The sequence below is a fragment of the Mustela putorius genome, unplaced genomic scaffold, assembly GCF_011764305.1.
Source record: "Mustela putorius furo isolate JIRA1106 unplaced genomic scaffold, ASM1176430v1.1 tig00003845_pilon_pilon_pilon, whole genome shotgun sequence".
NCBI lineage: Eukaryota > Metazoa > Chordata > Mammalia > Carnivora > Mustelidae > Mustela > Mustela putorius.
The window spans coordinates 16095440-16122835 of record NW_025421998.1 but is presented as its reverse complement, the minus strand read 5'-3'; the positions used below and the strand labels follow the sequence as shown (position 1 = coordinate 16122835).

At 46.4% G+C, this 27396-nt stretch overlaps 1 protein-coding gene across 1 annotated transcript; it reads left to right on the top strand.

Moving 5' to 3' along the window:
* Positions 1–229: 229 nt before the first annotated feature.
* EPDR1 (ependymin related 1) lies at positions 230–24478 on the top strand. The gene is made up of 3 exons (XM_004739716.2): positions 230–761; positions 21375–21583; positions 22912–24478. The coding sequence occupies exons 1-3, from the start codon at positions 469–471 to the stop codon at positions 23106–23108; spliced, it is 699 nt and encodes a 232-aa protein (XP_004739773.2). The 5' UTR covers positions 230–468; the 3' UTR covers positions 23109–24478.
* Positions 24479–27396: the final 2918 nt, after the last annotated feature.

The following is a 27396-nucleotide window of genomic DNA, read 5'->3' as shown; positions in this document are numbered from 1 at the left end:
ACAGCAAGTGCAGGAGCATGGCCTTCCCGACCTTGAACTTGAATTGGTCTCCTAGCATTTGGTCGCCTGCTGCACGCTTCCCTTAGTGGAGAAACATACTCCTTCTCTCCGTCCAACCCCCCCTCCCCCCCCCCCCCCCCCCCGTTTAAAACGCGGATGCCCTTCAGGATGCTAGTGGCACCGCTGCCACTGCATTTCCTGTTGGCAGCAGAGAGCAAGTGAAAACAGAAGCCGCAGCGGGCAACGGCCCAGCTCCCGCGAATCACCCGAGCCTTCCCAGGCCCCGGTCCCGGCTCCTGCACCTCGCGCGCCCTCGTCCCGACCGCCGTGGAGGCGGCGGCGGGAGGCAGCCGGCTCGCCGGGACCGCACTCCCGCACCCCGCGGAAGGCTGCGCGGCGCCCGCGCGGTTCAGCGCCCCCTGCGGTCGGCGCGGGCTCTCGGCTGGGCGGCGGGCGCTGCGGTCGGCGATGTCAGGGCGCGCTTCGCTCGGCGTGGCCCGGGAGGCCCTGGGCGCCTGGCTGCTGGGCGGCCTCTGCTTCTGGGCGTTGGGCGGCCTCTGCGGCCTGGGGGCGGCGGGGGCGGGGGCCGGGGGCGCCCCGGGGACCCCGCGCCCGTGCCAGGCGCCGCAGCAGTGGGAGGGCCGCCAGGTTCTGTACCGGCAGAGCAGCGGGCGCAACAGCCGCGCCCTGCTCTCCTACGACGGGCTCAACCAGCGCGTGCGGGTGCTGGACGAGCGGAAGGCGCTGATCCCCTGCAAGAGGTACGCGGGTCGCGGGGTGGGTGGGCGGCCGGGCCGGCCTGGCGGGGGCGAGGTCGCCCGGGGCAGCGTGGGGCCGCCCGCCATCCAACCGCTGGCGGCGCCTCCCCGTTACCGAGGAGAAACGTCGCGGGGAGGGTGGCCGGGGGCAGCCCGGTCGGGGGCTGCGTGGAGGGCTGGGCCCACTGCACGCTGAGATCCTCAGCGGGGCGGGGGCGGGTGAAGAAGGAACCAGGCAGGGGCGGGACCGCATCCCGGGGCCCAGGTTCGCCGGGGTCCGCACGCTGCTGAGTCAGGCCCTCGGCGCTGGGAGCCCCCATCATCCGTGGGCATCTCATCTCCACCATCTCATCTCTTTCAGGAGCCATCTGCCCGGAGGCACCCAGAATGTATATATTTTAAGAATTCTTGTTGCGTTTTTAAAGGATTAGGACAACACTGCGAAAGGTGTGGGGAATCAAGGAAAATATCGCCCACAAAGTCATCACCCTATTGTAACTATTGGCATTTTGGTCTACTTCCTTAAAGTTTTTAAAGCAAGTGTTGCATACAGTGATCAAAAAACATCATCTTTGTTTATATACCCCATCTCTTACGCGTTCTTAATCGCCATCTTATTGGTTGGCCCCCAACCTGTTTTTAATAGCTGCACAACTAATGCCATTTTCTTAAACCACTTGTCTCACAATTCACCTTTTCACATCTGCTGCGAGAAAGGATGACCTCTTTCTGAGACCTGGTTTCTATTTCGGGATCACCACCTGTCAGCTGCACTGCTTTGGTGTGGACATTCCTATGTGTGCTCCTCTGGGGGTTATGCCTCCCTCTCTGGGTGACATTTGTGTGATTGGGACGTGCCCTGTGATGTCCATGGTTTAAGGTTCTGGTGAGCAGTAAGATCAGGGGCAAGTTTTGATGTCATTTCACCTAAAAGCGTTTGTTGGAGTGTTAGGCATCTTGAAGAAAGTACGGAAGGGACAGAACCTTTCAAAGCAGTGTCTTTGAGAATGGAAGCTAATGCATTTCCGAGAGTAAAATGTGAGTGCGGAGGAGGGCCGGAGCAGCCAAGTCATCATGGCTGCCTGGGAGGCTCTCTAAGGCCTCTAAAGAGCATTATGGTTCCTCCTCAAAGGACAGAGTAAGAACAGTAAACAACAACCAGTGTTTGAGCACTTACTATACACTGGGCATAGTGCTGAGGAATTTCCACGTATTACATGAAAATTTCACAACAGCATGACAGTGGAGGTTTTATGATCTCTGTTTCATAGAGAATCTGAAGTCCGGGGATATTCAACATTTTTTTTTTCCAGACCACACAGCTGGGACTTGAAGCTGGGTGGCTTCTGACACCTGTGCAGTTAACCATACTCTCACACATTTTTTTCACAGCAAGCACTTTGTGTAAACAGAGCGGGTCTTGGGCCGCAGGGAGGTCACAGTCTGAGGGTGGAGTCACATGAAAGAAAATTCCCACCCAGCGAGATGAAGGGTATGCTGAGTGTGACAAGAACACTTAACATGGGCAGCTAACCCAGGCTTCCTGGAGGCTCTGAAGCAGGAGCTAGTCCCCAAGCCTTGCACCAGTGACTAGGGAGGGAAGGCTGCTCAGGGGGCATGTGGACCTATCGCTGCAGGACATCCTGGAGCACACAGGGCTGGGTGTCTTCCAAGACCTGCAGACTAGTCACTGTTAGGACTGAAGCATAGAGGACATGGAGAGGTCTGGCTCCACTGAAGGATTTTCAAACAGTGAAAGGTTATAAATGGATTTGGTTGCAAATGAACGGTATGGTTGCAAATAAACGAGACCAAGAGACATGACCTGGGAGACGTGTGGAGGTCCAGGAGAAGGTTGGGTCGTGACCATGGTCATGGTGAGAAGCGGACTGGGTTAGTGCATAAATCGAAGACATTGATGGTGGAGGTGAGGGGAGGGAAGGGTTAAGGAGAGGCCACCATTTTTGGCTTCTAGTGGCATGGAATGGATAGTGATGCGGTTCACTGAGATAGAGTTGGTTTTTGGCACTTCTGATTGTGGGTAAACTGCTAATCTTTCTGTGCACTGGTGTGAAGGCTGGTGCCATGGGGGTGGATTGATGACCGGTCATGTTGCAGGTGGACTGCAATGGCTCTGAGCCCACTGCTGAAGTGGAGGAGTGTGGCCAGGAGAAGCGCAAGGGTCTATCCCCCAGAGGTCCTATTTTCACAGTGTAAGAGGTGAAGTGTTAGAGACGGACAAATCCGAGTCTGAGTGCAGAATCTTAGTGTGGGTCTTGGGGTAAATTGCTGAAGCTTTCTGAGCCTCAGTTTCCTCATTTACAACATGAGAATGCTAAGAGTATGTGATGGGTTTGATGGGGGTGGGGGTTCAGTGAGTTCAAGTATGTAAAGCACATAGTGCAGGGTCTGACCCCTCGAATGTGCTCAGTGAATGGCTGCAGTTGTCCCCATGGCCACCACCGTCCTCACCATCCTGGTGAGCTTACTGTAGCTCAGAGACTCGCTGCCAGCCAGCCTATGGCTCAGAAACTAGACCGGGCAGGGCAGTCGGGGCCCTGCCTTTGGGAGCTGACTCGGAGGAAGCAGGCTTAACAGCGAAAGTGTTAAGGCTTTCAGCGAGTCCTGGGGCTGGCATGGCGGCCAGGATTCTCAGATCCACAAGACCAGATCATCCTTTCCCTGTCGGCTAAACTATGCGGGCAGCCAAATTATAATCAGGAGGTGGTGAGCAAAGAGTTGGAGCAAAGTCACTGAATCCAATGATTGCTTGCTCGAGGCCAGGCAGTATGCTCAAAGTTGAGCTTTCCATCATGAGTAAGACAGGCCAGCCCAGGGGAATGGGGTGAGGTGAGATTCAGTGATGTGTTCATTTTTCACCAGAAAGATGGCTTGTTGCTGGTTCTATGTTACCACAACCCTGTGGGTCCAGACTTCCTCCACTCTGCACAGAGGCTTGGTGAGTAGGTTCAAGCTGTCTTAGCAACCCTTCTTCATCTATGACTCTGCGATCGATTCGTATAGTCCTTATATGTGTGCATTATGTCTTTGGTGGGGTCACAGCCAAGTCTTGCTGGCCTAGAACTTTTTTGTCCCCATGTGATAGGTGATTTCTCATTTCTTTGTCCTGACCTATCCAGTGTTGATTTCACAGTTCAGATTCTAGAAGGCAGTTTTATTCCCCTTCTTCTCAGTTTCTTGGCAAGATGCTGTCTCACAGTCCCATCTCTGGCCCTCACTCGGAGGGAGAAAAGAATGTTTAGTGCATAAATGCATTTTTAAGCTCTTTAAATGTAGATTTGCTGGAACTAACATGGAAACTTTTTCAGGTATCATCAGTCTGGCCAAAAAACCAGATGTTATTTGAAGAAAATATGGATGGGTTGTCTTTTCATATTTATTAGTAAGTTGAGAAGTAAGTTTTAGAATTGGATCAACTTCTTACGATTTTTATTTTGCATCCAGATTGTTATGGAAAATCCCACTGATAGTTACTGTGGAATGACTAGGACTTTCCAGGCTCTCTTTTCTCTGAGATGATGGAAAAGATTAAACAACTTTACAAGTTTCAGATAAGACAGCCTTAGCAGAGAATGGGGAATATTAGTAATTGATACTATTTTGTTTTCTGGTTCCAATTATCTTTCCTGACTCCTTGACTAAACTCACAAGTATTACATTTGGAAGACTGAGGAAAAGCAGAAAGATTATTTTGTTCCTGCGAACATGTTGAACTTTGTGGGAGAAACAATACTGAATGAATTTTGAGAGGCCACCAGTAACTTATTGCTCCCACATACAAAATGGTGGCTTGGGGGTTGGAATTAATGGTGCTGCTGACATAGAGAATGTGCATGGGAACATTAGGGATAATATCTTAGAAGACTGATCAATTCCCAGTCCTACATGTTCGGGGATTTTGGATGGTAAATGGTGAAAAGAAAAAAATGGGCTTTAAATGGCATGACAGGTGAGTTGTCAGTTCAAATTCTGACCAGATCATGTCTGTCTCAGTTTCTTGGACATTCTATTTCTTGGAGAACAGAATATCATTTTTATTCTGTAATTTTGGAGAAAGCCACCTATTGTAAAGGCAAGAGCACAGACATGCAGTGAGTGAGTCATCGGACTTCACACATGGCTTCTAGTCCCGGCTTCACCACAGCAAGATCCTAACTTCTCAGCCTATCCGGTTTTTATCTTTGGATTTAATTTTAATGGTCTACCCTGTTTATACGAAATAGCCTTTAAGCCTTCTTCCTTAAAGATGAAATGATACCACTGACACGTTCATTGTTTCTCCTGTTTCTACCATGAGGTAATGAACTTAACATGGGTTCTACTTTTTTTTTTCATATAATATATGATTTTATTTTTATAAATTAATTAATTTATTTTCAGAAAAACAGTATTCATTATTTTTTCACCATACCCAGTGCTCCATGCAATCCGTGCCCTCCATAATACCCACCACCCAGTACCCCAAGCTCCCACCCCCCCCGCCACTTCAAACCCCTCAGATTGTTTTTCGGAGTCCATAGCCTCTCATGATTCACCTCCCCTTCTAATTTCTCCCAACTCCCTTCTCCTCTCTAACACCCCTTGTCCTCCATGCTATTTGTTATGCTCCACAAATAAGTGAGACCATATGATAATTGACTCTCTCTGCTTGACTTATTTCACTCAGCATAATCTCTTCCAGTCCCATCCACGTTGCTACAGAAGTTGGGTATTCATCCTTTCTGATGGAGGCATAATACTCCATAGTGTATATGGACCACATCTTCCTTATCCATTCATCCGTTGAAGGGCATCTTGGTTCTTTCCATAGTTTGGTGACCATGGCCATTGCTGCTATAAACATTGGGGTACAGATGGCCCTTCTTTTCACAACATCTGTATCTTTGGGGTAAATACCCAGGGTTCTACGTTTTTTTTCTCAGCATGTCCCTTTGTGTAGATAAAATCAAAATGCTTTTTCTGCCTTCTCCTTTTCATCTAAACTTCTGCTCCTGGGCAGAGAAATGAGGGGCCACCCTTAAGCTCTCTGGCTGCAGACTCAGAAGGCTCTGGTCTGTGCAGAGGTGGGGTGGCGGGGGAATATTCCAGGGCATGGATAGCATTGCTTACAGAGTTCCTGCACCTATCTGCTGCGGAAGATTAATTCTAATGGCTGTTATCATACTAGGCAACTTCAGCCATCATTGTGTTTGAAGAGCAGGATAAGGGTGTTTTCCCCTCCCAATGTAGAGTTTTATTTTGTTGTGAAGCTATCAGACTCTTACAGAAAGTCAGGACCCAGACATCGCCCACCCCATCGCCCCCCCTCCGAATCATTGGAGGGTGAGTTGCCAGCTTGATATCCCCACCGCCCCCAGAGATGTGGGCTTGCATTTCTTGCAAAGAGGGCTATTCCCTGGCACGAGAGCAACAGGGCCACAGAAACCCGGAAATTAACAACATGGATTCATTTCTACCCTCTGAAACTTGGGTCTCTTTCAAGTTCTGCCAGTTGTTCATTTATGTTCTCTATAGTGAAAGGACACAGTTTACATTCAAGCACTGCTTTTAGGTGTCCTGACTTCTGTGTTTTTCTGGCTGAAACGGTTCCTCCCTCTTCCTTGCATTTGGATACTTTGGACGATTACAAACCAGTGATTTGGTAGAATGGGCCTTGATCTGGGTTTGTTTAACATCTCCTTACAATGAGATTCTGGTTATTCACCTGCAGTAGGATACCACGGAGGTAGTACCCTGTTCCTGCTGCATTGCGATGTCCACCGGCATCACCTGGGTAACTAACTGATGGCTGCAAGGTTTTTTTGGTGTGAAGTGACACTTTTTAACTCTTTAATGAATGTGTATTTTGTAGGGAGGTGTTTTATTTTATTTTATTTTTTTCCCTTAGAGAGGGAAGGAGAGAATCTTAAGCAGGCTCCATGCCTAGTGGGTAGTCTGACTTGGAGCTCAACCCCAGGACCCTGAGATCATGACCTGAGCTGAAATCAAGAGTCAGGTGCTCATCTGACTGAGCTACCCAGGTGGCTCCCCTGTAGGGAGATATTTTATTTTTTATTATTTTTGGAAGATTTTATTTTTCTTTATTGGACAGCAATAGAGAGAGTGAGAGAAATCACAAGCACAGGGAGCAGCAGAGGGAGAGGGAGAAGCAGGTTCCTCACTGAGCAGGGAGCCTGGTACAGGGCTCGATCCCAGGACCCCAAGTTCATGACCTGAACCGAAGGTGAACACTTAACCAGCTGAGGCACCCGGCTCCCTGGTAGAGAGATCTTTTAAAACCATACACACACACACACAAAACCATATACACATCCCAGTTTTCATGATACTCAGTTTATTCATTTATGTATATCAGCAAGGACTCAAGGATTCTCACTGTATTGCATTTTGATGTTCACACTATCCCAGATCTGGCCAGTGGGTCCTCTTAAAGTTGGCTCTTAGGTTCTTTAAACATGTATCTCTTATTCTCTGAGCACTTCTTTGCTTTTTGCCGCAGTAAGATGTTCCAAAATCATCTGTACTCTGCTAGGGTCTCAGAATGAACCATTTCTGAACCTGGAGCTGGTAAAAGTAACCTGGTTACTTTTACTGGAGAATAATATTTGGAAGCCAAGATCTCTGCTCTAGTTGTGCTCATGGCTACTAGGGGTGTGGCTCCCAGACCTTCTCAGTGGACAAAACAAGGGTATGACATAGGTTTGAACACACAGAGTTACTTACTCATACGCATACACACAAATTTACGTGTGCATACATTGCTAAGCTTCTAATTCTGATCCATATACATATTTACACCAGAAACTCCAATTCCATTCCACCTGCACAGGGTTCATTTTTGGAGGTCTCTTCTCAGAGAAAACTGGCTCCATTATTGGTTGCCGTAGATAACCAGCTCTGCATCGCTGGGATGTGCCCTCCCTACATGGGTGGTCCCCTCTCCCCACTTGGGCTCCGTGCCCTGGGCTAATAGGCCATGCAGATGCCAACCTTGCGTGGCCCTATCTAGTGATTTTAGATTACACTGTTGAGTGAGAGGAAAGGGCAGATCAGGTTATTTATTTATTTTTTGTATGTTTTTCTTCTTTTGGATTTCTCAGGGTTATATTGTTGTAAATCCTCAGAATCCATCTATGTGGCTGGGGGAGGTAAATTAGTATGAACTGCTCAACAAATTGATTATTTATTTATTTATAAGATTTTATTTATTTATTTGAGAGAGTGTGCACAAGAGATCACAGGCAAGGGGAAGGGGCAGAAGGAGAGGGAGAAGCAGACTCCCCGCTGAGCAGGGAGCACGATGTGGGGCTCATCCTGGGACCCCGAGTTCATGACCTGAGCCAAAAGCAGATGCTTAACCCACCGAGCCACCCAGGTGCCCCTCCACAAATTTATTTAATCACAACCCTGTTTTGTGTGGACTGGGCTTATATTTTCAGAAATCACAACTTTCAGAATTTTAGGAGAATGTCTCCTTTTTGCCTCTACTCCCTCCCCTTGATCTCTGATGGCTAGAGCCGGCATTTTCTTTTATTATTAGCTCAGGAAGTCTGACTGCTGGTGGCCTTTTGATCCCCGAAAGTGAATCATGCCGATTTGCAAAATTGAGTTTTTCTTCAAGAAAGAGATTTTCTTGGAAGCCCGTAAAGTTTGCTTTGAGTCTTCATTCGGTGGGTCTGTTGACCCTGGATTTCACAGGGTTGATGCTGGGATGCCGAGGAGAAGCAGGCGGTGGGGAGGCTGAGTGCCAAGGAAGACAAGCCCCCCGGAGTAATAGGGCTGGTGGGGTGTAAGACTAACTTATAAGTAGAAGCCAGAGGTGGTCGCCAAACTGCTCTGAAAACATCTTTACTTCTCTCTGTCAACCTTGAGCTGTTTCTCCCCGACTCTGCCCTCGAAGATGGCGGTCAGGGGCAGAGTGCCCAAAGATCTGAAAATATTCCACCAATTAGTGGTTTGTTTTTCCTGGAATAAATGTGATAGTGTTATATTTCCCCGATTCCAGTAAAACTCTTCTATTTTCCCTTTCATAATTTCTTTTATTTTACCCATCTTTAAAGAAAAAATTCCTCTCTTGATCCCACCAGCTGAAACCCCATTCTTTCCATCGACTTAGAGCAAATCTCACGCGAAGTCCAGTCTTCGAAGCCCACCCTCTCTCGAACCCTCTCCAGTCAATCCCTGAGTATCACAATTCTGCTGGGCCTGCTCTGCTCAAGAATGATATGCTTCCCATCGTAACTGAACGATCCTTTATCACTCCTCATTTTCCTGGGCTCACTTCCTCCAATTTGGTATCTTCACAGACCACAATCTTGTGGTGTCCCTCCTTCCGTCCCACTCCCTTGGCTTCTCAGTCCCCTTTGCTCTTCCTGCTCTTCTTCTTCTTTTCTTTCTTTCTTTCTTTCTTTCTTTTTTTTTTTTTTAAATTTTATTTATTTATATGACAGAGATCACCAGTAGGCACAGAGGCAGGCAGGGAGAGAGGAGGAAGCAGGCTCCCTGCTGAGCAGAGATCTCGACATGGGGTCGATCCCAGAACCCTGGGATCATGACCTGAGCTGAAGGCAGAGGCTTTAACCCACTGAGCCACACAGGTGCCCCGTTTCCCGCTCTTCTTGCGACCATCAGTGGTAGAACATCCCAGGGCTCGGGCTGGCCATGCTTTACTGTTTACATGCCTTTACTGTTCTGTTGCACCCCTCGCTTGGTGCCCTCAGCTCAGTCATGGCTTTACCCAAAACTAATGCCTGCCCTGCAAATGCACAAACAAACCAACAAATGTTCTTCTTGCAGGTTTCTGAGGTTCACTTAATAGCAATTCCAGTTGCTCAGGATCAACCCTTAGAGTCATCCTTGAGTTCTTCTCCCACATGCCACAGGTAGTCCATAAGTGAATCCTGTCCACTCTCATTCTGATATAGACCCAGCATCTGACCCCATGTTCACTGTCATCGTGAAGACCCAAACCCTCATTGTTCTTGCTTGGGCTTCTTGTGCTAACCTCGGGTTTTCCTCCTTCCGTCCCCGCCCCTTTGGTCTGTTCTCAACATAGCAGCTTGAATGATTCTGCTAGAAATATATCAGGTCACTCTTCTGCTCAAAACCCTCCAGTGCCTTTCTGTCTGTCAGAGTGACTCTCCTTACCAGGGCCCAGCCGCCCTGATGGATCTGCTGCCATCTCGCCCCCATATCTTGTCTCTGAGCATGCAGCAGCCCCTCCTCGCCAGCCCCCTCCTGTACCCAGCTCAGCAAGCTTCCCCCTGTTGGCATTTGGGTTGTTGTTTCCTGTGCATAGAAAGCCTTCTCCCTAAAAAGCTGCACAGCCTCCTCCCAAATTAGACTGTCTCTCCAGCCGGCATTCTCATACACCACACCACATCGCTTAATGTCTTCAAGATACCGACCACAATTGGACCTACTATTTAGTGCTTTTTTTTTTTTTTAAGATTATTTATTTATTTATTTGTCAGAGAGAGAGAGAGCAGGAGCACAGAGAGCTGCAGGCAGAACAGGCAGAGGGAGAAGCAGGCTCCTTGCTGAGCAAGAAGCCCCATGTGGGACTCGATTCCAGGACCCTGGGATCATGACCTGAGCTGATGGCAGATACCCAATGGACTGAGCCACCCAGGCATCCCTATTTAGTGCTTTTTAAACCCGTCCCTTCATCTCCTTTGCCTCGCCTTGCCTGAAGCAAGATTCCACCATGAGGAATTTTTATCTGGTTGTTGCTGTTATCTCCAACACCACAGATATAGATTTTGTTTGAATAGTTGAAGAGGAAATGAATAATAATGGTGACCTCTACTCATTGTAAAAGGATACCCAACGACAGGTATGCACAGAAAAAGTAAAAATTATCTGTCACTGCTCCACCGTTATGGCTACTTGTAATGTCTTCTGAATATCCTAGGTGATTTTTTAAAGATTTTTTTATTCCTCTGAGAGACAGTGAGGTGGGGAGGAGCAGAGGGGCAGGGAGACTCTCCGCTGAGCATGGAGCCTGACACAGGGCTCGATCCCATGACCCCGAGATCATGACCCGAGCCAAAACCAAGGGTCGGATGCTCAGCCTCTGCTCCACTGCAGGTACCCCTGTCCTAGGTGATTCTAAGACGCACAGCATGAATACTGAAGCATACACTGTTTACAATGGGCTTTTGTTCACTTAACAATATACTGTGCAAGCTTATCCATACTGACTAGTCCACTGCTATCATCTTCCAACTCCCAGCTTCTCCTTATTCAGGTCTCAGCTCACCATCCCCTCAGAGGGGCCTTCTGTGAACCCTCCCTACCAGCCACTCCCCACCACATCTTGTTCTCTTTTCCTCCAGACACGATCCCTGGGTGACATCGTCTGGTCAGTGAGTGTGTCTGGTTTTTATTGTCTGTCTCGCCTCCATGAGGGAGAGAATATTACGGGTTTGATTTATCACCCAAGCTCCAGCACCTAGAAGCGCTTGGTACATCACAAGACTCAATAAATATGTGCTGAGTGAATAAATACCATTTTCATGGCTTTTGGACTACTAGCATTGTAGATGTTCGTGGTGGAAAATCTACATAACACAGAAGAGCAACATAAAGAGAGTAAAATTGTCTCATTGTCCTGCTATATGGGACTAAGAACTCTGATGTATGTACCTATGTACATATGGATTTCCTTCCCTATTCCTGTGTATTTCCTGTGATTTTAAAATTAAAATGGAAACATGCTCTTCATTTTTTAAATTTAACTAAATATTGTGTGAACTTCTCATGCCACTAAGTAACCATTAACAGAACCATTTCTCATGACTTGTGGTGTTCTAGCCAATGAGTAGAACATAGCTTCTTTAAGCAGTCCCTTATTATGGGATAGTCATATTCATTTCCTGTCTGTTTCCCACTAGTATAGACTACTACACCCCTTGCCTTGTATTTGTGTGCAATTAGATGCATACCGCTTTTTAACATATTTTGGATACATTCCTATATGAGAAAATGATAGAAGAGGGATTTGCACATTTTTAGGTTGTGACAACTTTGCCCTTTGGGAAGGTTGCTCCAAAGGCAGACATCTCAGCCGGCAGAATGTGATTGTTTGTGTTTCCCACACTCACGCCTATATGGACTCTAATGATTTCTGGTCATTTCTGATATGATAAAGAAGAAATGGTAGGGCAAAATGGCGTGCCTGCAGTGATGTCACACCCCCTTGTGATTCTCGCTCTGTTGTGACTGTCTCTAATCCTCCCCAGGTAAGTCCCCTATGGGCCATTGGTTTAGTAAATATCAAGTTCAGTAACTATTTTTCTGACCTATTTTGTAAAGAATTTCTTCTAATAAGGATGGGTATTAAATAGTCTTTTACAAGTCTGCTTGATTTGACTCAATAACATTTTATTGAAGATTTGTTTTTAATCCATAGCCACAATTTATCTTGTTCTTTAGTTTTTATTTTTCTGCTTTCCATATTTTAATGTAGAAAAGATTTGTAAAATTATAAAAGAATTGGCAGGTCTTCAATATGTCTCTATCCTCTCCAGCCTCGAGGTTGGAAGAAATTAATTCCCGAAACCATTAGGACCTAACTCCTTTTGAAGAAGAAACTCTTTGATCTCTTTTTAAGGTCAAAGATCTAAGATCTCACTAGGCCACCGTAAGGGTATTTTCCTCTGGCTATTGGTCCACTTAACTTTCTGCTTCATTCTGCGTTAGTTGGCTTATTTATATTTTCCTAGAAGATCTTCCATTTCATCAGGATTATATTAATCATCATAATAAATTTGTACATGATATTCTCTGAACCCTGGAACAACTTCAGACCTTATCTACTGGTATCCTTTTTTTATTCCAATTTTCTTTTTCCTCATGATTACATTTTAACAATCAGTTGTGAATTTATGGAATGTTTTGTGGTTTATTAAGTAAACCACAGTCTCTCAGATCATAGCTCCCGAAGACCCTGGTGTTGTGGAGCATCTGAGAAATCGCAAAGGAAGGTGTTGTCAGGTGGAAAAATGGTGGTACACGGCTGGGGGGCACATTAGGTCCTTGTTCTAACACAGCATTATCAGCTGCAGGTGAGCTGTAACTTAGGAACCACCAGACTAGTTGGTGTGGGATCCAGGTTCAGCCATGATGAATGCAAGGCCTTCTGAATTTATTTGAAAATACCTGGAGGGAGGACTGTGGTAAGCTGGACCATCTGCACTGATTTCCGAAGCTTTTATAACATATGCGCCCACGGCCCCCGCTGCCCCCCCGCCAAGTCCCTTACTGAGGTACAGCTTATATTCTCTGGAATTGTAAGTCCTCCTTCCCAGACAGTGTCATCAAGAAGCTGATGATCCAGGATGTCAAGTTGAGAAAGGCAGATCATTCCTTTGAGGAAGATGCCCGGGCCACCATGGGGTTACTGAGTTGGCTGATATCAAGAGGGAACAGTGTCTCCTCAGGAATTCCAGGGACAAGTCTTGGCAGAGGGGCCCTGGGAGATGTGGTGAGGCAGTGGCAGCAAATGTGGAGAAAGCACAAGATGATGAAGCTCTCATTCCAGAAGGAACAGGGCAGTAGGCAGTTTTACCAGCTTGCCCTGTGGGGAGCAGAGGTGCTGGGGAGAGAATGGACCCCAGATTTAATATCCACTGAAATGTCACGTTACGTGCTGTGTTCTGATGTGATTTATGTGTTTCCTCTGGATGTGGGAGTCCCCCCTCGCTCTGAATCGAGCCCTCTCCCTGTCCCCTTTGTCACACACTGTATTTTGGATGGCGATCCCCCTCCCCCAATCAGGCTCCAGCCTCTCATATTCATGTGTTGAAAAACTAATGCCCAAGGTGAAGGCATTACGAGTGGGGTCTCTTGGAGGTGATTAGGTCATGACGATGGATGCTTTGTGAACGGGATTAGTGTCCTTATTCAAGAGGCCCTGGAGAGCTAGCTGGCCTCTCCATGTGAAGATACAATGAGAAGTCTATGACCAGAAGAGAGCCCTTCCCAACCAGGCGGGCACCCTGCTGTCAGACTTCCAACTTCCAGAACTGTGAGCAATGAACTGTTGCTTACCTAGGTTGCCCCTGGGACCCCCGGAGAGTTTCCCTCGTGATGTTTCCGTTCTCTTAAGGAGTGAGGGGATGAAGCTTGGGAATCCATTTTTCTGTCACCAGAACACAGTTTCTTCTAGAAAAATACAAGCATTTATTTAGGTTCCACTCAGTAAGTTGAAAAGAATTTAAAGTGCTTGGGAGATTTCTTCTGTTCCTTCTTTCACGATACTGAGTCAAGCCTCTATAAGGTCATCTGCTTCATGTGTTAAACACAGAGGAAGTTCTATTGTGTGAGTGTTTGCACAAACTTTACACAAACTTCTAAGTAGCATTGCCACAAAAGAAACATAAATGGTTTTACCCCTTCTACTGTTTGCTGCGGTATCTTTCATGCTGATAGGGTTATCTATCTGAAACCTTTATTTTGATTCATGTCTCAGTCAGCTAGAAAATGTATTCAATTAATTTTCTTCAGAGAGGGTATGGCTCTGGTGGTACAGTTCCAGAGATTTTGATAAAGATTTTATTCACTTGTTTATTAGTGAGAGAAAGAGTGTGCATGTACGAGCACAAGTGGGGTGGGGGGGTGCGGTGCAGAGCCAGAGGGAGACCAGCAGACTCCTGGCTGAGCAGGGAGCCCGATGTGGAGCTCAATCCCAGGACCCTGGGATCATGACCTGGGCTGAAGGCAGACACTTAATCGACTGAGCCACCCAGGCATCCCTATAGTTACCTAGAGTTCTGGAATTGTAACTGTTAATCCGCTGCTTCTGTTTCTTATTTGTTTTTTGTTTGTTTTCCATATCAAGAGCATTCTGTGCTACCTCTGCTGCGTTTTCTACTTTGATAATTGTGTTTTTCATTAGAGAGCTATCTTTGTAACCATGCGTTATTCTTTGTTTCCTAAATTCAGTATTTTCTCAAATCCCATTGAAAGTAAAAAATAAGATTTCTATTTTAGACTTATTAACTGTTAGCTGCAAGGGCATCTGTGTTTATATTTACACACAGTGGCAACTGATATGTTTCTCCTGAGAAGCGGGGTACTGGCTGGACGAATCTGACTAACCTCGTACCCTCCCAGACTCCTTACCTCCCCGTGATACGTAGTTCTAGAAACCACTGCATACCAGGGCAACATGGGTATCCTGGTACTAATAAAGCTCTTCTTTTCGGTGGTGAGAAGAAGACATCTTGAACTGTTGTCTCATTAGACGTTTTTTATTATCTTCCATCAGATGAAAGAGTATCTGTCTGCACGTTGCCAGTTTTCATCCTGAAACATTCTTGGAAAAAAGAAATCTCTTCAGTTTCTTGAGCAGCCTTTTCCCCTTTTGAATTAGAATCCAAGTGGTGGAAGCCCATCACCTTACAGCTCCTTAAATTGCACACGTAATTATTCTTTGATTTTACTTTTCCTAGGGCTGTGTTCTCAAGTAACTTAATTTCCCTTTTGTTATATGTGGTTGTGTCAGCCTGCACAATGAGTTTCTGTCTGACACAACAATTTTGAAATAGTGTTTTGCTTTTAAGTCTCATAATTACCGTCGGGTGTAACTCAATCTTGGTGTGGGCTAGAATGGCAAGCAGCTACCGCTCGGTTCTTCCTGCTAAGAGTAAGATTGCTGGCTTACATCGCTGATCTGTTATATTGCATCAGAAACAAATCCAAAGTTTGTCAAATTTCTTCCCTAAAAGCCAAAGTCCTTTTAGTGATCACAAAATTATATTCGTCCACTCCCTTTTCTGCAATTTAAGATGTCCTGGATGCCAAGCAGTTATAGGTGGTTGGGAAGAATCACTCCTTCCCCTTGTCGAAGGAGGGGAAGGAGCATGTGTTGGTGAATTAGAGCGAGTTTGGGAGGAGATCCCACCTGGAGTCCAATCCTGGCACCTTATGTACAATGTAATTATGCTCTCAGTCTCATAGTTTCTCCTCTGTTTAAAAAAGGAAGGAAGGAGGGTGCCTGGGTGGCTCAGTGGGTTAAAGCCTCTGCCTTCAGCTCGGCTCATGACCTCAGGGTCCTGGGATGGAGCCCCACATTGGGCTCTCTGCGCAGTGGGGAGCCTGCTTCCTCCTCTCTCTCTGCCTGACTCTCTGCCTACTTGTGATCTCTGTCTGTCAAATTAAAAGAAAGAAAGAAAGAAAGCTAATAATGAGTCAGGCAGTGGAATTTGCCAGTCGGTAGCCCCTGCCTCAGACTGTTTCTTTTTTTTACCCCTTGACTGCTTTGGTTCAAGACAGAAAAACAGTTTCCTCCCGGCTACACAGGCAGTAGCTGTTCGGGTTTATCTTCACCCGGGCCAGGCTCTGATATTGTGGGTTCTGGGCGTAGCCAAGTCCTTGGGCCCTGCTCATTCTGGAATGAAAGGCTCTCAGAGAGTTGTTAAAAAGCATCTGCTAGATCAGAGCTATAAAGCAGTGGATTTTCCTTATTTAGGGCGCTTTCAGCTGTGCATGTCAGAAAATCTGACTAACAGAGGCCAGAACTATAAGGATGTTTGTCTCAGAAAGCCTCAGAATGCTGGTGATGCGTGTTCCTAGGTCTGACTCAACAGTATTATCAAGGCCCCTGCCATCCTCTCCTCTGCCATTCCCAGAAAAAGTTGGCTCACAGTTGCAAGATGGCAGGCTGACTCGTTACCTCACGGTCTCCAAGTGGCCACCCTGGACTCCAAGCATTACTTCTTTGTGTTCAAGGATGGAGAGCGGGACAGGGAGTCTGTTTTTTGGAAAGAGGAGAACTCGCCAGCAGATCTCCTCTTCCAACAGACTTCCTTTTAGATCTGCGAGGCCGGAACCAGCTATACCCCCACCACCAAGGGAAACAAAAGAAGGGAGTCAATGAGAATACTTCCTCAGCCTGGGTGTTGAGAGGCAGGCAAGAGAGAAAGGGAGATATGCCTGTGGGTCTGCTCCGGCGGGGTCCACTAGAGGACCCAGGACCATTCTCTCCTTCATCCTTCCATCCTGCCGGATGAACAGCCCTTCTCTGGCACATCACCGATCGTATCTTCTGTGCGCAGGTGAAACGCGCAGTTTCCTCATCAGACATTAACTGGGGATCGTAAACGTGACCACCGGGAGGCTTGCCTACAAAGCTACAATCCCTTACATTTGTATAACAACTTTATATCTGCTGATTCAAATCATCTTCATAATAATGCTTGGAGCTTCAAAATTCTACTCTCTCTTTACATATGAGAAATAAGGAGATGCTTAACTGGTTGAGCCATCCAGGCACCCTGGCTTCTGATTAAAAAAAAAAAAAAAAGAAACTTTAAAATTCACATTTGGGGGACAGTTGAATATGGACCAGATATTAGGTGGTAGCATTAGGGAATGAATTTTCTTTTTTTAAAAGATTTTATTTATTTATTTATTTGACAGAGAGAGATCACAAGTAGGCAGAGAGGTAGGCAGAGAGAGAGAGGAGGAAGCGGGCTCCCTGCTGAGCAGAGAGGCACCCCGGGAATGAATTTTCATTTCTTAAGTGTGATAATAATAGTGTGGTGAGGAGGCAGAAAGTATTTTTTTCAAATATTTAGAAACTAGATAAAGCAAATATAGCAAAATGTCAACATTATGGAATTTAACTGGTAGGTACAAAGGTGATTTTTGGGCTAGTCCTTTAATTTCTGCATTTTAAAAATATTTCATAGTAAATTAATAAAAAGTGATTCTATAAATCTGTATTTTTTTAACCTAGAAGGATATGAAGGACAAATTGTTGAACTTAAAACAATAGGTTATAAAACATAATTCACTCATTTTTGTAAAGCATGTCTAGTACACATAATGAAAAATCGATATGATATTTGCACAGTATGTTCATAGCAGCGTTACTCAAAATAGCCAAAAGGTGGCAACAACCCAGAGTCTATACAGAGATGAAGAGATAAGCAAAATGTGGCCTCTACATTTAGTGAAATATTAGCCTTTCAAAGGAAGGAAATTCTGACATACACTGCAGCATGGATGAGCCTTGAGGACATGATGCTGAGTGAAATAAGCCAGTAGGACAACTATTGTATGATTCCCCTTATTTATAGAGGCACCTAGAGAGTCAAGTTCACAGGGGGAGAAAGTAGAATGGTGGTTACCAGGAGCTGGGGCAGGGAGACATGGGGAGCTGCTTAGTGGGCAGAGTTTCAGTTTTGCAAAATGAAAAGAATTCTGGAGATTGTTTGTACAGCAATACACATATACTTAACGCTATTGAACTACACACTTGAACATGGGTAAGATGGCAAATTTTATGTTACGTGTGTTTTGCCACAATTTAAAGAAATTTAAATAAAAATACCCATATATGTTTAGACACAGATGCACAGAGTTGTTACTTCTGTAAGTGTGAGTTTCTGGGCAATTTTTACTCATTTTCCATTTCTGTACTGTTGGATTTTTTTTTTTTCCTGTTGAACATGAGTCAGCTGTACAAATCCCAGAAGATATAAAACTTCTACAGGTTTTCAGTGTTTGAGGAAACATGACGATCGTGGGGCCTAATTTTCAGGACAGTGGATTTCAGGAACAACAGAGATGATCAGTGCAGCCTGAACAGTTTGTCCAAAGCAACTGGAATCCTTGGTCCCGTGAGGAGCGAGGCAAAATGGGGGCACTGGGCACGTCTGCACTGAGGCTGGTGTGGAGAGCTCAGCCTGCTGACCCTTTGGCCGGGCCTGGCCGGCCTGACCTTGCTGGCAGCTGAGGCCTGGCAGGGCCCTCCCGGGAGCTGTGCTTTGCTTGGGGTCTGGCCAGTGAGGAGGAGTTTGCCGGCTGTTGTTGACCCGGGCCTGACCTGCCCGCCTCGTCCTCCAGGCCCTTTCCAGCACCTCACCTTGCCTGGACCCCGGGAATGTGATTTGTGACTCCTGTCCTCCCAGCTTCCTCCATGTCGGAGCCAGGCTTTGATCTCGCTTCCCGGGATCGAGTTTCGGTTGAAGACGGTCAGTCCAGTCCTTCGGGTCTACGGGTTATTACCCGCACAGCATCCCAGGCCGATGATTCATTTCAACCCTGGCTGATCTCTGCGTTTTGACCTAATGATTCTATCAGGCTTCACAGCCTGTATCCTCTTGGCAATGGAGAAACTTACCTCTTAACTAGGAATTATGCTCACATCAACACCTAAGTCACAACAGCATCATCAAAACCTTCTGTGTCCCAAAACTCCATACAGAGCAGCACGAGCAATGATATCCATATGGGATTTCGAAAAACAACCAAACAGTTATATGGTTGTATTTGGTTTCCCATTAAATGAGTATTTTCTGTTTTACTTAAGGCACTGTCAACATAACCTCAATATCAGATGATGGTCTCTTGCGAAAAAATTAAATATTTTGGAAACAGCCAAGTACTGAGTACACTGGAACAAACACCTGTGTTCAGACCACCCAGAATGGATAAGTGGTAACAGTTTGTGATGGTTCTTTCAAGTCTAGCATTCTCACTTTAAAATTAAACTTTCCCTCTGTGGATGGGCAGACCTGGCCCCGGGACAGTAGTGAAGCTGGCAGTGTTCCTCTCTGCCCCATCCCCTTCCCCGGCTGTGGGCTGACCGGGCGACCATGGCCCTGGGATCCGCGCAGGGCCGTGCGCTGTCTCTCCTTGGACAGCTGTGCCGGTGGCTGTCCTCCGGGGCTCTAGGTGGAACAGCAGAGTCCTCCAATTAGAAATGAGCCCTGCTTCTGAGTCACACAGAAAGTTCCAGGCAGAAAAAAAGAGAGTTTATTACAAGAAAAGAAACATCATAACTCTGCATGGGGATCTCCAGACACTGGGCCTCTGGAGAAGAAATGCGTCCAGCAAATGCTCCGCTGTTGGAGTCCCAGCTTGCTAGTGCTTCTCCTGGCTTCCTTCTTGACTCTCGCTTGGTTTGTGTCGGAAACAGCTTCCCCCAGCCTCTGAGTTTACAGGGGACATGTCCAGCTGCATAAAGAGCCTGCCTTGCAGACCCCTGGGGATTGGGAAGGCATGAGAGGATGGTGCTGATAGTGAGAATAAAAAAGAGCCCCCCCCAGGACACACGGTGTTTTGGGGGGCCCGCCGTCCCTGAATGGCTCCTGGAAATGGATTTGTGTACAGAGTCCCATATTTGTGAATGGACAGCCCTCTAACATTGAGAGTAATATGTCTGTACTCCGTGCATGAATGTTAGACTGTTCTGTGCGGGACTTCACCAGGCACCAGGCAAGAGCGACAGTCTACCCAGCTCCCGCAAAGGGCTGTAGTTCAGTGGGAACCCTGCGTGTGTGCTTTTATCAGAAGCTGGAGGTTGGCTCCACTTTTCTGGGAGAGCATTGCAGCAAGGGAACACTTTCTCTTCTGTCTGCAGTCACTCCCACTTCTAGAAGGCGTGGGTTTGACCCTCGTAAGCCATTTCAAGCGTTTGCTGGGATGAAGCAGGATGGATAATGTATCTAAATATATAAAGTGAGGTCATGTTCACATTTCCATACTGGATCGTAGAAAGCAGAAGCGTAATCCTGATAGTGGTACTATTTTGACCATGTAGACAACGATAGTTTGTAATAGTTTTTCTGAAGAAAATACTTTCTAAGCTTGGACTTGAGATGGCAAACGTTTGCGCTAGAGGCAGATGGAGGCTGTGGGGTGGAGACCGTCTCACATCTTTTTTTTCAGGGGAAGCCCTCCCCCACCCTCAGCTCTTCTGCCCTCGAGGGTTGTGAATTTCACTGTGTGAGGTCAGAGCCACAACCTCACTCTGCTGGACCAGCAGCTGTGGCCTGAGTTTTGGATTGACAAACACAGGGAAGCCCAACTTGTTGGCTTCCCCCGACATCAAGATGGCTTAGCCTTACGATCCACACAGGACTGGGGACAACGTGGTGTGCAGGGCGATGGGGAGGGCATCTGCAGCTCCCCGCCCAGCCTGGGAGTCCGTCTGACTTGCTGCCCACAGGGGCTGTACATGTGGGCAGGAGAGGCGGGGCCTGGAGCAAACTGTGCGGGAAACCAGTGACTCTGGGGTCCCCTCAACTTTTGTCTGCATCCAGTCTCCTCCAGGTATGGGAGGGGCCCTCATTTTCCCGCAGCTATGCCTTACTGGAACCCATGACTCACTGAGAGTCGAGACAATGAGGCATAGGTGTGGGCTGACCTTAGCAGCTTCTGGGTGTGCTACCTTCAGTGCACCCCAAGGACTCCTGACTTAGTGCTCCAAGAAGAACTCGGCCCAGCCAAGGATCAAATCCTCCTGGGTCCCTGTGGCTAAAAGGTCATAGTTCAGTCATTAACCCAGGGCTTCCCCATCTTCCCTGTGTTTGTAAGCCTAAGCATAGGATCTGGCGGGTAATAGGTACTCCGTGATTCAGTATTCAATTTCGAGCTCTGAATTTTAATGATTTCATATTTAGGTTGTCAATGTGTCGAGTGCTCATAAATAAGTAAGTGATTGCCTTGCAAGCAGAACTGTTTTTTTCTACTTGTTCTAAGAGTAATTTGTATTGAAGGGCCTTTGGACTGAATGTCGATAAGAGGCATGATGACTGTAAGACAGGGTCCTGATCCGTTCTCTCTGTATCTGTCTTTCAGATTATTTGAATATATTTTGCTCTATAAGGATGGAGTGATGTTTCAGATTGAACAAGCCACCAAGCAGTGTTCGAAGATCAGCCTGACGGAGCCCTGGGACCCTCTAGACATTCCTCAGAATGCCACGTTTGAGGACCAGTACTCCATAGGGGGGCCCCAGGAGCAGATCACTGTCCAGGAGTGGTCTGACAGAAAGTCCGCTAGATCGTGTAAGCCTTCATGAAATAGCTAAGTGCTGCATCTCAGGAAGCAGGATGGGGAAAAGTTTAAGTCCATTAAGGAAGGGTAGTTAGGGCAATTTGTAAGTTTAAGTAAATTGTTTAATGTTCCCCACACCTGCTTTGAAGTCATTCCCCAACCCATCTGTGTACTCTGCTGCTTGTTTAGCTCCAGATTCTAAGCATCATATTTGAAACATCTCAGCCTTCTAGCACTGCCTACGCCTTTCTGCCCCCTTGGCTGTTATGGGCTTATCCTCAGCCCTGACACTGAGTGGTCCTGAGATCTGTGACACGGAAGACATCGTCTGAGGTCTACTTTAGAATCCTCATGTCACTTTCTAAAGTCACAGAGACCAGATCTACTCCCATTATTCTGAGTGTCTGCTTTTGTTTATAGCCATGAAGCTCTTCTCCACAGTGCTTTCGTACACCTACCCCAAAACGGTTGCAAGAACACAGGCTTTATGGTGTTTGTGGGAAATAGTACAAAACAGTGTGCAAAGAGTACCCCCCGTTTAGCATAGAGGTTTTTTTCCCCCCAAGATTTTATTTATTTATTTGACAGAGAGAGACACAGTGAGAGAGGGAACACAAGCAGAGAAAGAGGGAGAAGCAGGCTTCCCACCGAGCAGAGAGCCTGGTTCAGGGCTCGATCCCAGGACCCTGGGATCATGACCTGAGCCAAAAGCAGATGCTTAACGACTGAGCCACCCAGGTGTTCCCTAGCATAGAGTTATTACATGACCTGTCGATTCCACTTCTGGGTGTATACCCAGAAGAGTTGAAAGCAAGGACTCAGAAGGATGAGTGGGTACCCTTGTTTCTAGCAGCATCAATCTTTATAGCCAGATGGTAGAAACAACCCAAGTGTCCTTCGGGAGATAAATGAATGCCCCAAATGTGGTGTACACAAACAATGAAATATTATTCAGCCACAGGTAATATTGGCCGAAACTTTAGGACATGATGCCAAGTGAAATAAGCCAGCCACTAAAGGACAACTACTATGTAATTCCACTTCTCTGAAGTCCCTAGAGTGGTCCTATTTGTAGAGACAGAAAGTGATGGGGGTTGCCAGGGGCTGGGGGGAGGGGGAGTGAGTGTTAGAGGGCACTGAGTTTCCACTGGAGAAGATGACAAAGTTCCAGAGATGGATGGTGGCGATGGTTTTGCATGAACATACTCAATGCCACTGAATTGTCCTTAAAAATAGTTAAAAGGGTGAATTGTATGTGTGTTTTACTACAAGAGAAAAAATACAGGCATTTTGCCTATCTTCTATGTTAAAAAAAAGTCCACTTCCCTTCCTCTGACAGATGAAACCTGGATCGGCATTTATACCACCAAGGATTGTTATCCTGTCCAGGAAACCTTCACCAAAAATTACAGTGTGATCTTGTCCACGCGGTTTTTTGACATACAACTGGGCATTAAAGACCCCTCGGTGTTCATCCCACCGAGCACCTGCCAGACGGCCTGGGCCGAGAGGATGAGCGAGGACTGCTCCTGGTAAGCCTGTGAGCGCCCAGCAGCTCCAGAGGGATTGGAGGCTTTTGAGAAGCGAGAGCCTTCACTGGAGAGAAATACCGTAATTGCAGGAAGAGAAATATTGGTCTGGGGTTTTCTGTACATATGATTTTGACTCCTCAAGCTATGTTTACAGAGCGCTGGTGCAGCCCGTGGGGGAGATGTGTTTTCCACGCTTGCAGGTGGATCCGGGCACGGGGCAGACGTGGGCGAGGGGTGGTAGAGAACGGAAAAGACACCCGCCTTGGCAGGGAAGAGGGTTGCATTACTGGTGTGACCGAGAATTACTGGATTGCTGCCACGTGCCATGAGATGATAAAATGCAGAACCGGTTTGGTCCCTTTCATGAGAAAGTTTTCTGTTCTCTATAGATTGTGGCCCCAATATTGCCGGCACCAGGTGGCCACGGCTCCCCCTGCCCAGCCTCCCACCCCCTTCGCCACTGCAAAGTAGTTCCTTAAAATCCCTTCCAGACTTAAGAGCTTTATGGTATGACCTGATTTATGTAAATTTTGGGAGGAAATGAAAGGCTCCAATACAAAATAATTATTCCTCAAAGAGACATTTTAAATAAGAGGGTTTGGAAATCCTAATGTCTCTACCCGGGTATGTGTGAGCCGTGTATGGGTCCTTTTCTCTATGCAAGACTGTTGCTGTACGTGCCGAATCATCCCATATTTGTCGGGGAACCTAGAAAGACAGTATTCTAAAAATATCACTGCACTAGGAGTCGGGAGACTATTGTCTTAAGAATCCAGGACTGGAATTCCTCGGTACTTGATCACCTTCGATGCACTAACTGCACGATGCTTTCCCTCACCCAAGCCTTCTGGGACAGTCTGGCAAGCTGTCTATGAGACTTCTACTCATCCTTCCCAGGTCAGCTCACATTTAACCTGCAGAGAGCGGCTCCCAGGCCCGGGTTGGGTGCACTCTGTAGCTTGAGCTTGCTGTTCTCATCAGATATATTAGGGTGTGTGCTAATTCCCTGCTAACTGGATGCTGTCGCCCACGAGCCTGGCCATGAGCAACCTGAGTACGGGTACCACGTTCTGTTTACTTGTATATGTCCAGCGCCAAGGAAGTGCCTGGCATACACTCAGTGCCCTAACCGTTTGTAGAGTGAGAACGCCAGTCTCTCCGGTCGTTAGTTGCCTCATCTATCCAAGGGTTGGGTTTGCTGGTCTCTAGGGAGACTCTTAGGAATAAAATTTATTATTCTAGACTCTTCTACTGTTGTGTTTCATCTGGCTATAATCTGTTACTAGAAGAAATGTATGACATCTATATCGCGTGGAAAACAATCTGTATGACTCACAGTTTATTTCAATAAACACGCTTGATTGCATTTCAAAATGTTCTTTGATATATTTACTTTTGTCATATAGATGGATAATCTTGTTTTTTCTGGAGTTAAAGCTCCTCTCTGATTAATCAAGTGCTTCACGTGATCTAAGCCAAGTTCATTATCCTCTCTGAAAGGCTTGGTCTTCTGCTCAAAGCCCAGTTGCCTGGGTTGGAAGCCACAGAGGCGTTCTTAGCCCATTTCTCTCCTTCAGTCCCCACAGGCCATCAGTGTCCTAAGTCTGGTCAGAGTAGCCCCTGTCCATCCCCTCAGCCACCCTCAGGTCCAGGCTCTTAACATCGCTGGCCTTTGCAAGATCTTCAGAGCCTCTGTCTTGCCCTGGTCTTTTCTCCTCGAGGCCATGCTCTGCTCAGTCAGTCCCAAGCCGGCGCTGAGCCCCTGTGATCCCCAGGGCCCATGCCTGTTCTCGGAGTCTCAGAGCAGAGGGAAGGCCAGGCAGGGCTGGCATCAAGAATGCACACGTGGGGACTTTTGCAGCTGGCTTTGAGGTGGTCCAGCTGGATTAAGCCTTTTTGACAGCAAAAGGCTTTGGCTGTGTCCTATCTCTCCGCCCACGGGATGGCCCTCCATCCTTTCTGAACCGCACAGGTCCCCTTAGCTCTAGATCTCGGTCTTTGCCTGCCTGAGTACACATCCCTTCTTGCAGGAGAAGGGAAGGAACCCCTTTTACTTTATTCAGGGACATAGGTAATGGGCACCCTTTCAGTTCTCTGTTGGACTATTTTAGCAGTTAAGCCATTTCACAGATAGAAATAATAAGTCCCTCTCACAGACAGATTTTGCATCCGGTGGGACGTAGCCTCCGTCGGCACCCTGTTCCTGTTGGTCCCCATTGTGTCAAAGTGAGGGGGTGCTCCTCAGCGCAATGCCCACGGCCCTTCTGATCAGGCCCCCCTCACTTCCCATCGTCTCTGCCAATGCTGCTCTCTCTTGCCCAACTGTCACAAGAGCCTGAGGAATGAGGCCCAGGTTACCTCTGGGTGGCAGGAGGCCTTCCTTAGTCATCAATCAGATGTCAAAACCCTCTAGGGGACAATATAGTCTAAAAGAAGAGGGCCCCCACGCATGTGTAGGAGCACTGAACCTCCCCTCATCTGCAGACACGGCATTCCTGAAGAGCCCAGCGAGTTGGGTACCGCTTTGGGCCCACCCTGCCTCCTCTGTCTCTGACCTTTATGTCATGTTGGAGCCACTTCTACCTCTCCCAAGACAAAGGCCAGGACCCACACAAGTGCTGGGGTGTTCTCTACACTTTGGCTTCAACTCTGAGGGCCCAGGCCCCATCAGCGCCCTCCCTCCCACCCCACTGGCCCACGCGGAGTCCAAGGGGCCCAGCCATTCTGCCCCCGGTTGCTGTCTTATCAGGGTCACTTACTTGCAGGAAGTTTTGCTATTTGAGATAATGCTGCACTTCCTAAAATTGGAACATGTTTTAAAATTATTTAAAGGTTTTAAGAAGGCCAAAGAGTTTAGTTATCTGAGGAGATTGCTCACAAAGTACTCTCGATCTCCCACCAGGTGAAAATCCGCACCGTTGGAAAACTCATTTCTCACCTCTTACTGGATTTCGTTTACAGGTTCCATCCTGTCCGTGTCCCCTCTGATTTTAAATCACTTTGCCTGTGTATTCACTTGTAACACAAAGGGCGCTTTTCAATTTTCCCCAGTATATAAATCTTCCTCTATCTGTGGAAAGTACTTTAAATGTTGAAATGGAGTCCTTGCTTTTCTCATTGAGTTAAAAAGACTTCAGCAAGGATCTTCCTCAGCCAAAGGCTTGTGACTAAAGGTCTTGGAGGTAAACCCCTCTTTCAAAGAGAAACTTAGCTTTACATATGAATATTCTAGCATCAGTAATCTTTTCCACTAAGAACTATGCGAGGATAATAACAATTGAAATACATTTTTATTTATTTTAAAGCAGAATTATTAGCTCAGCTACATGTGAAGAAAAAGTTTTGGGCTTACAATTTCTTGGTTTTTTTTTTGTTTTTTTTTTTTTTTTTTTTTTTTTGAGGGAAAGCAATGCTTACTTTTATGATACCCCAATTTAAAAATTCACATTGTTTCCATTAGAGTAAAACTTCATGAATATTTACAATATCTATTTCATGCTTAAAGGTAGAAAACATAATATAGCCTTAGCAACCGAAGAGTGAGTTATAATTACTCTACAACTTAGGGATAATTTGCAGTGAATACAACATACGCAGTATTTAGGTAATCTGAGCATAGATGTGTGTACCAGACTGCCGCTGTGACTCTCTTTTTCCCAGTGGCATACTGGCATACTCTATATTTATTTTAACATATGTTTGTTTAAATCACATAGCTAAGTGTTCTTATCCTTCCTTAGGACCATTCTTACTGCAAAACAGGCATTCTTCTTACTAAAATGTGACTGCCACCATTGTAATTCTCAGTTGAGCTCTAGAGTTTCAATAAAGAAAATTATCAAAAAACAAGTAATAACTCAAAGGGTGATCTTGTGAAATGGTTTTTCAAAAGTGAAATACTTCATTTGGTAACCTCTCAGTCTGGTTGACACATTTTCTCAACCTGGAGAAAGGCTGGGAAAACAACAGTATTAGTTTTCAACCAAAAGGATGCACCGACCTATTGAAAACTATTGAAAGGTTTCCAGCTAACTAAATACACAAATCTATTTGATTAGCAGTATAGTTTTGGGCTAGACATATGGGCAGTTATATATGTCATAGAAATGCAGGATATCTTGGTTTTGTCCCACTCCTTAAAGTAGGAATGGTACCTTTGCTGTGCAGTCCTGGCGTGTGTTATCGTATGGAATAAGAAAAGCCAAGCTTCTCATCAAATTCCCTTGTAATATGCAGAATTTCAGGAAAAATCAAGTAAAAACAAAATTAACAACTTTTGATGAGAAAAAGAC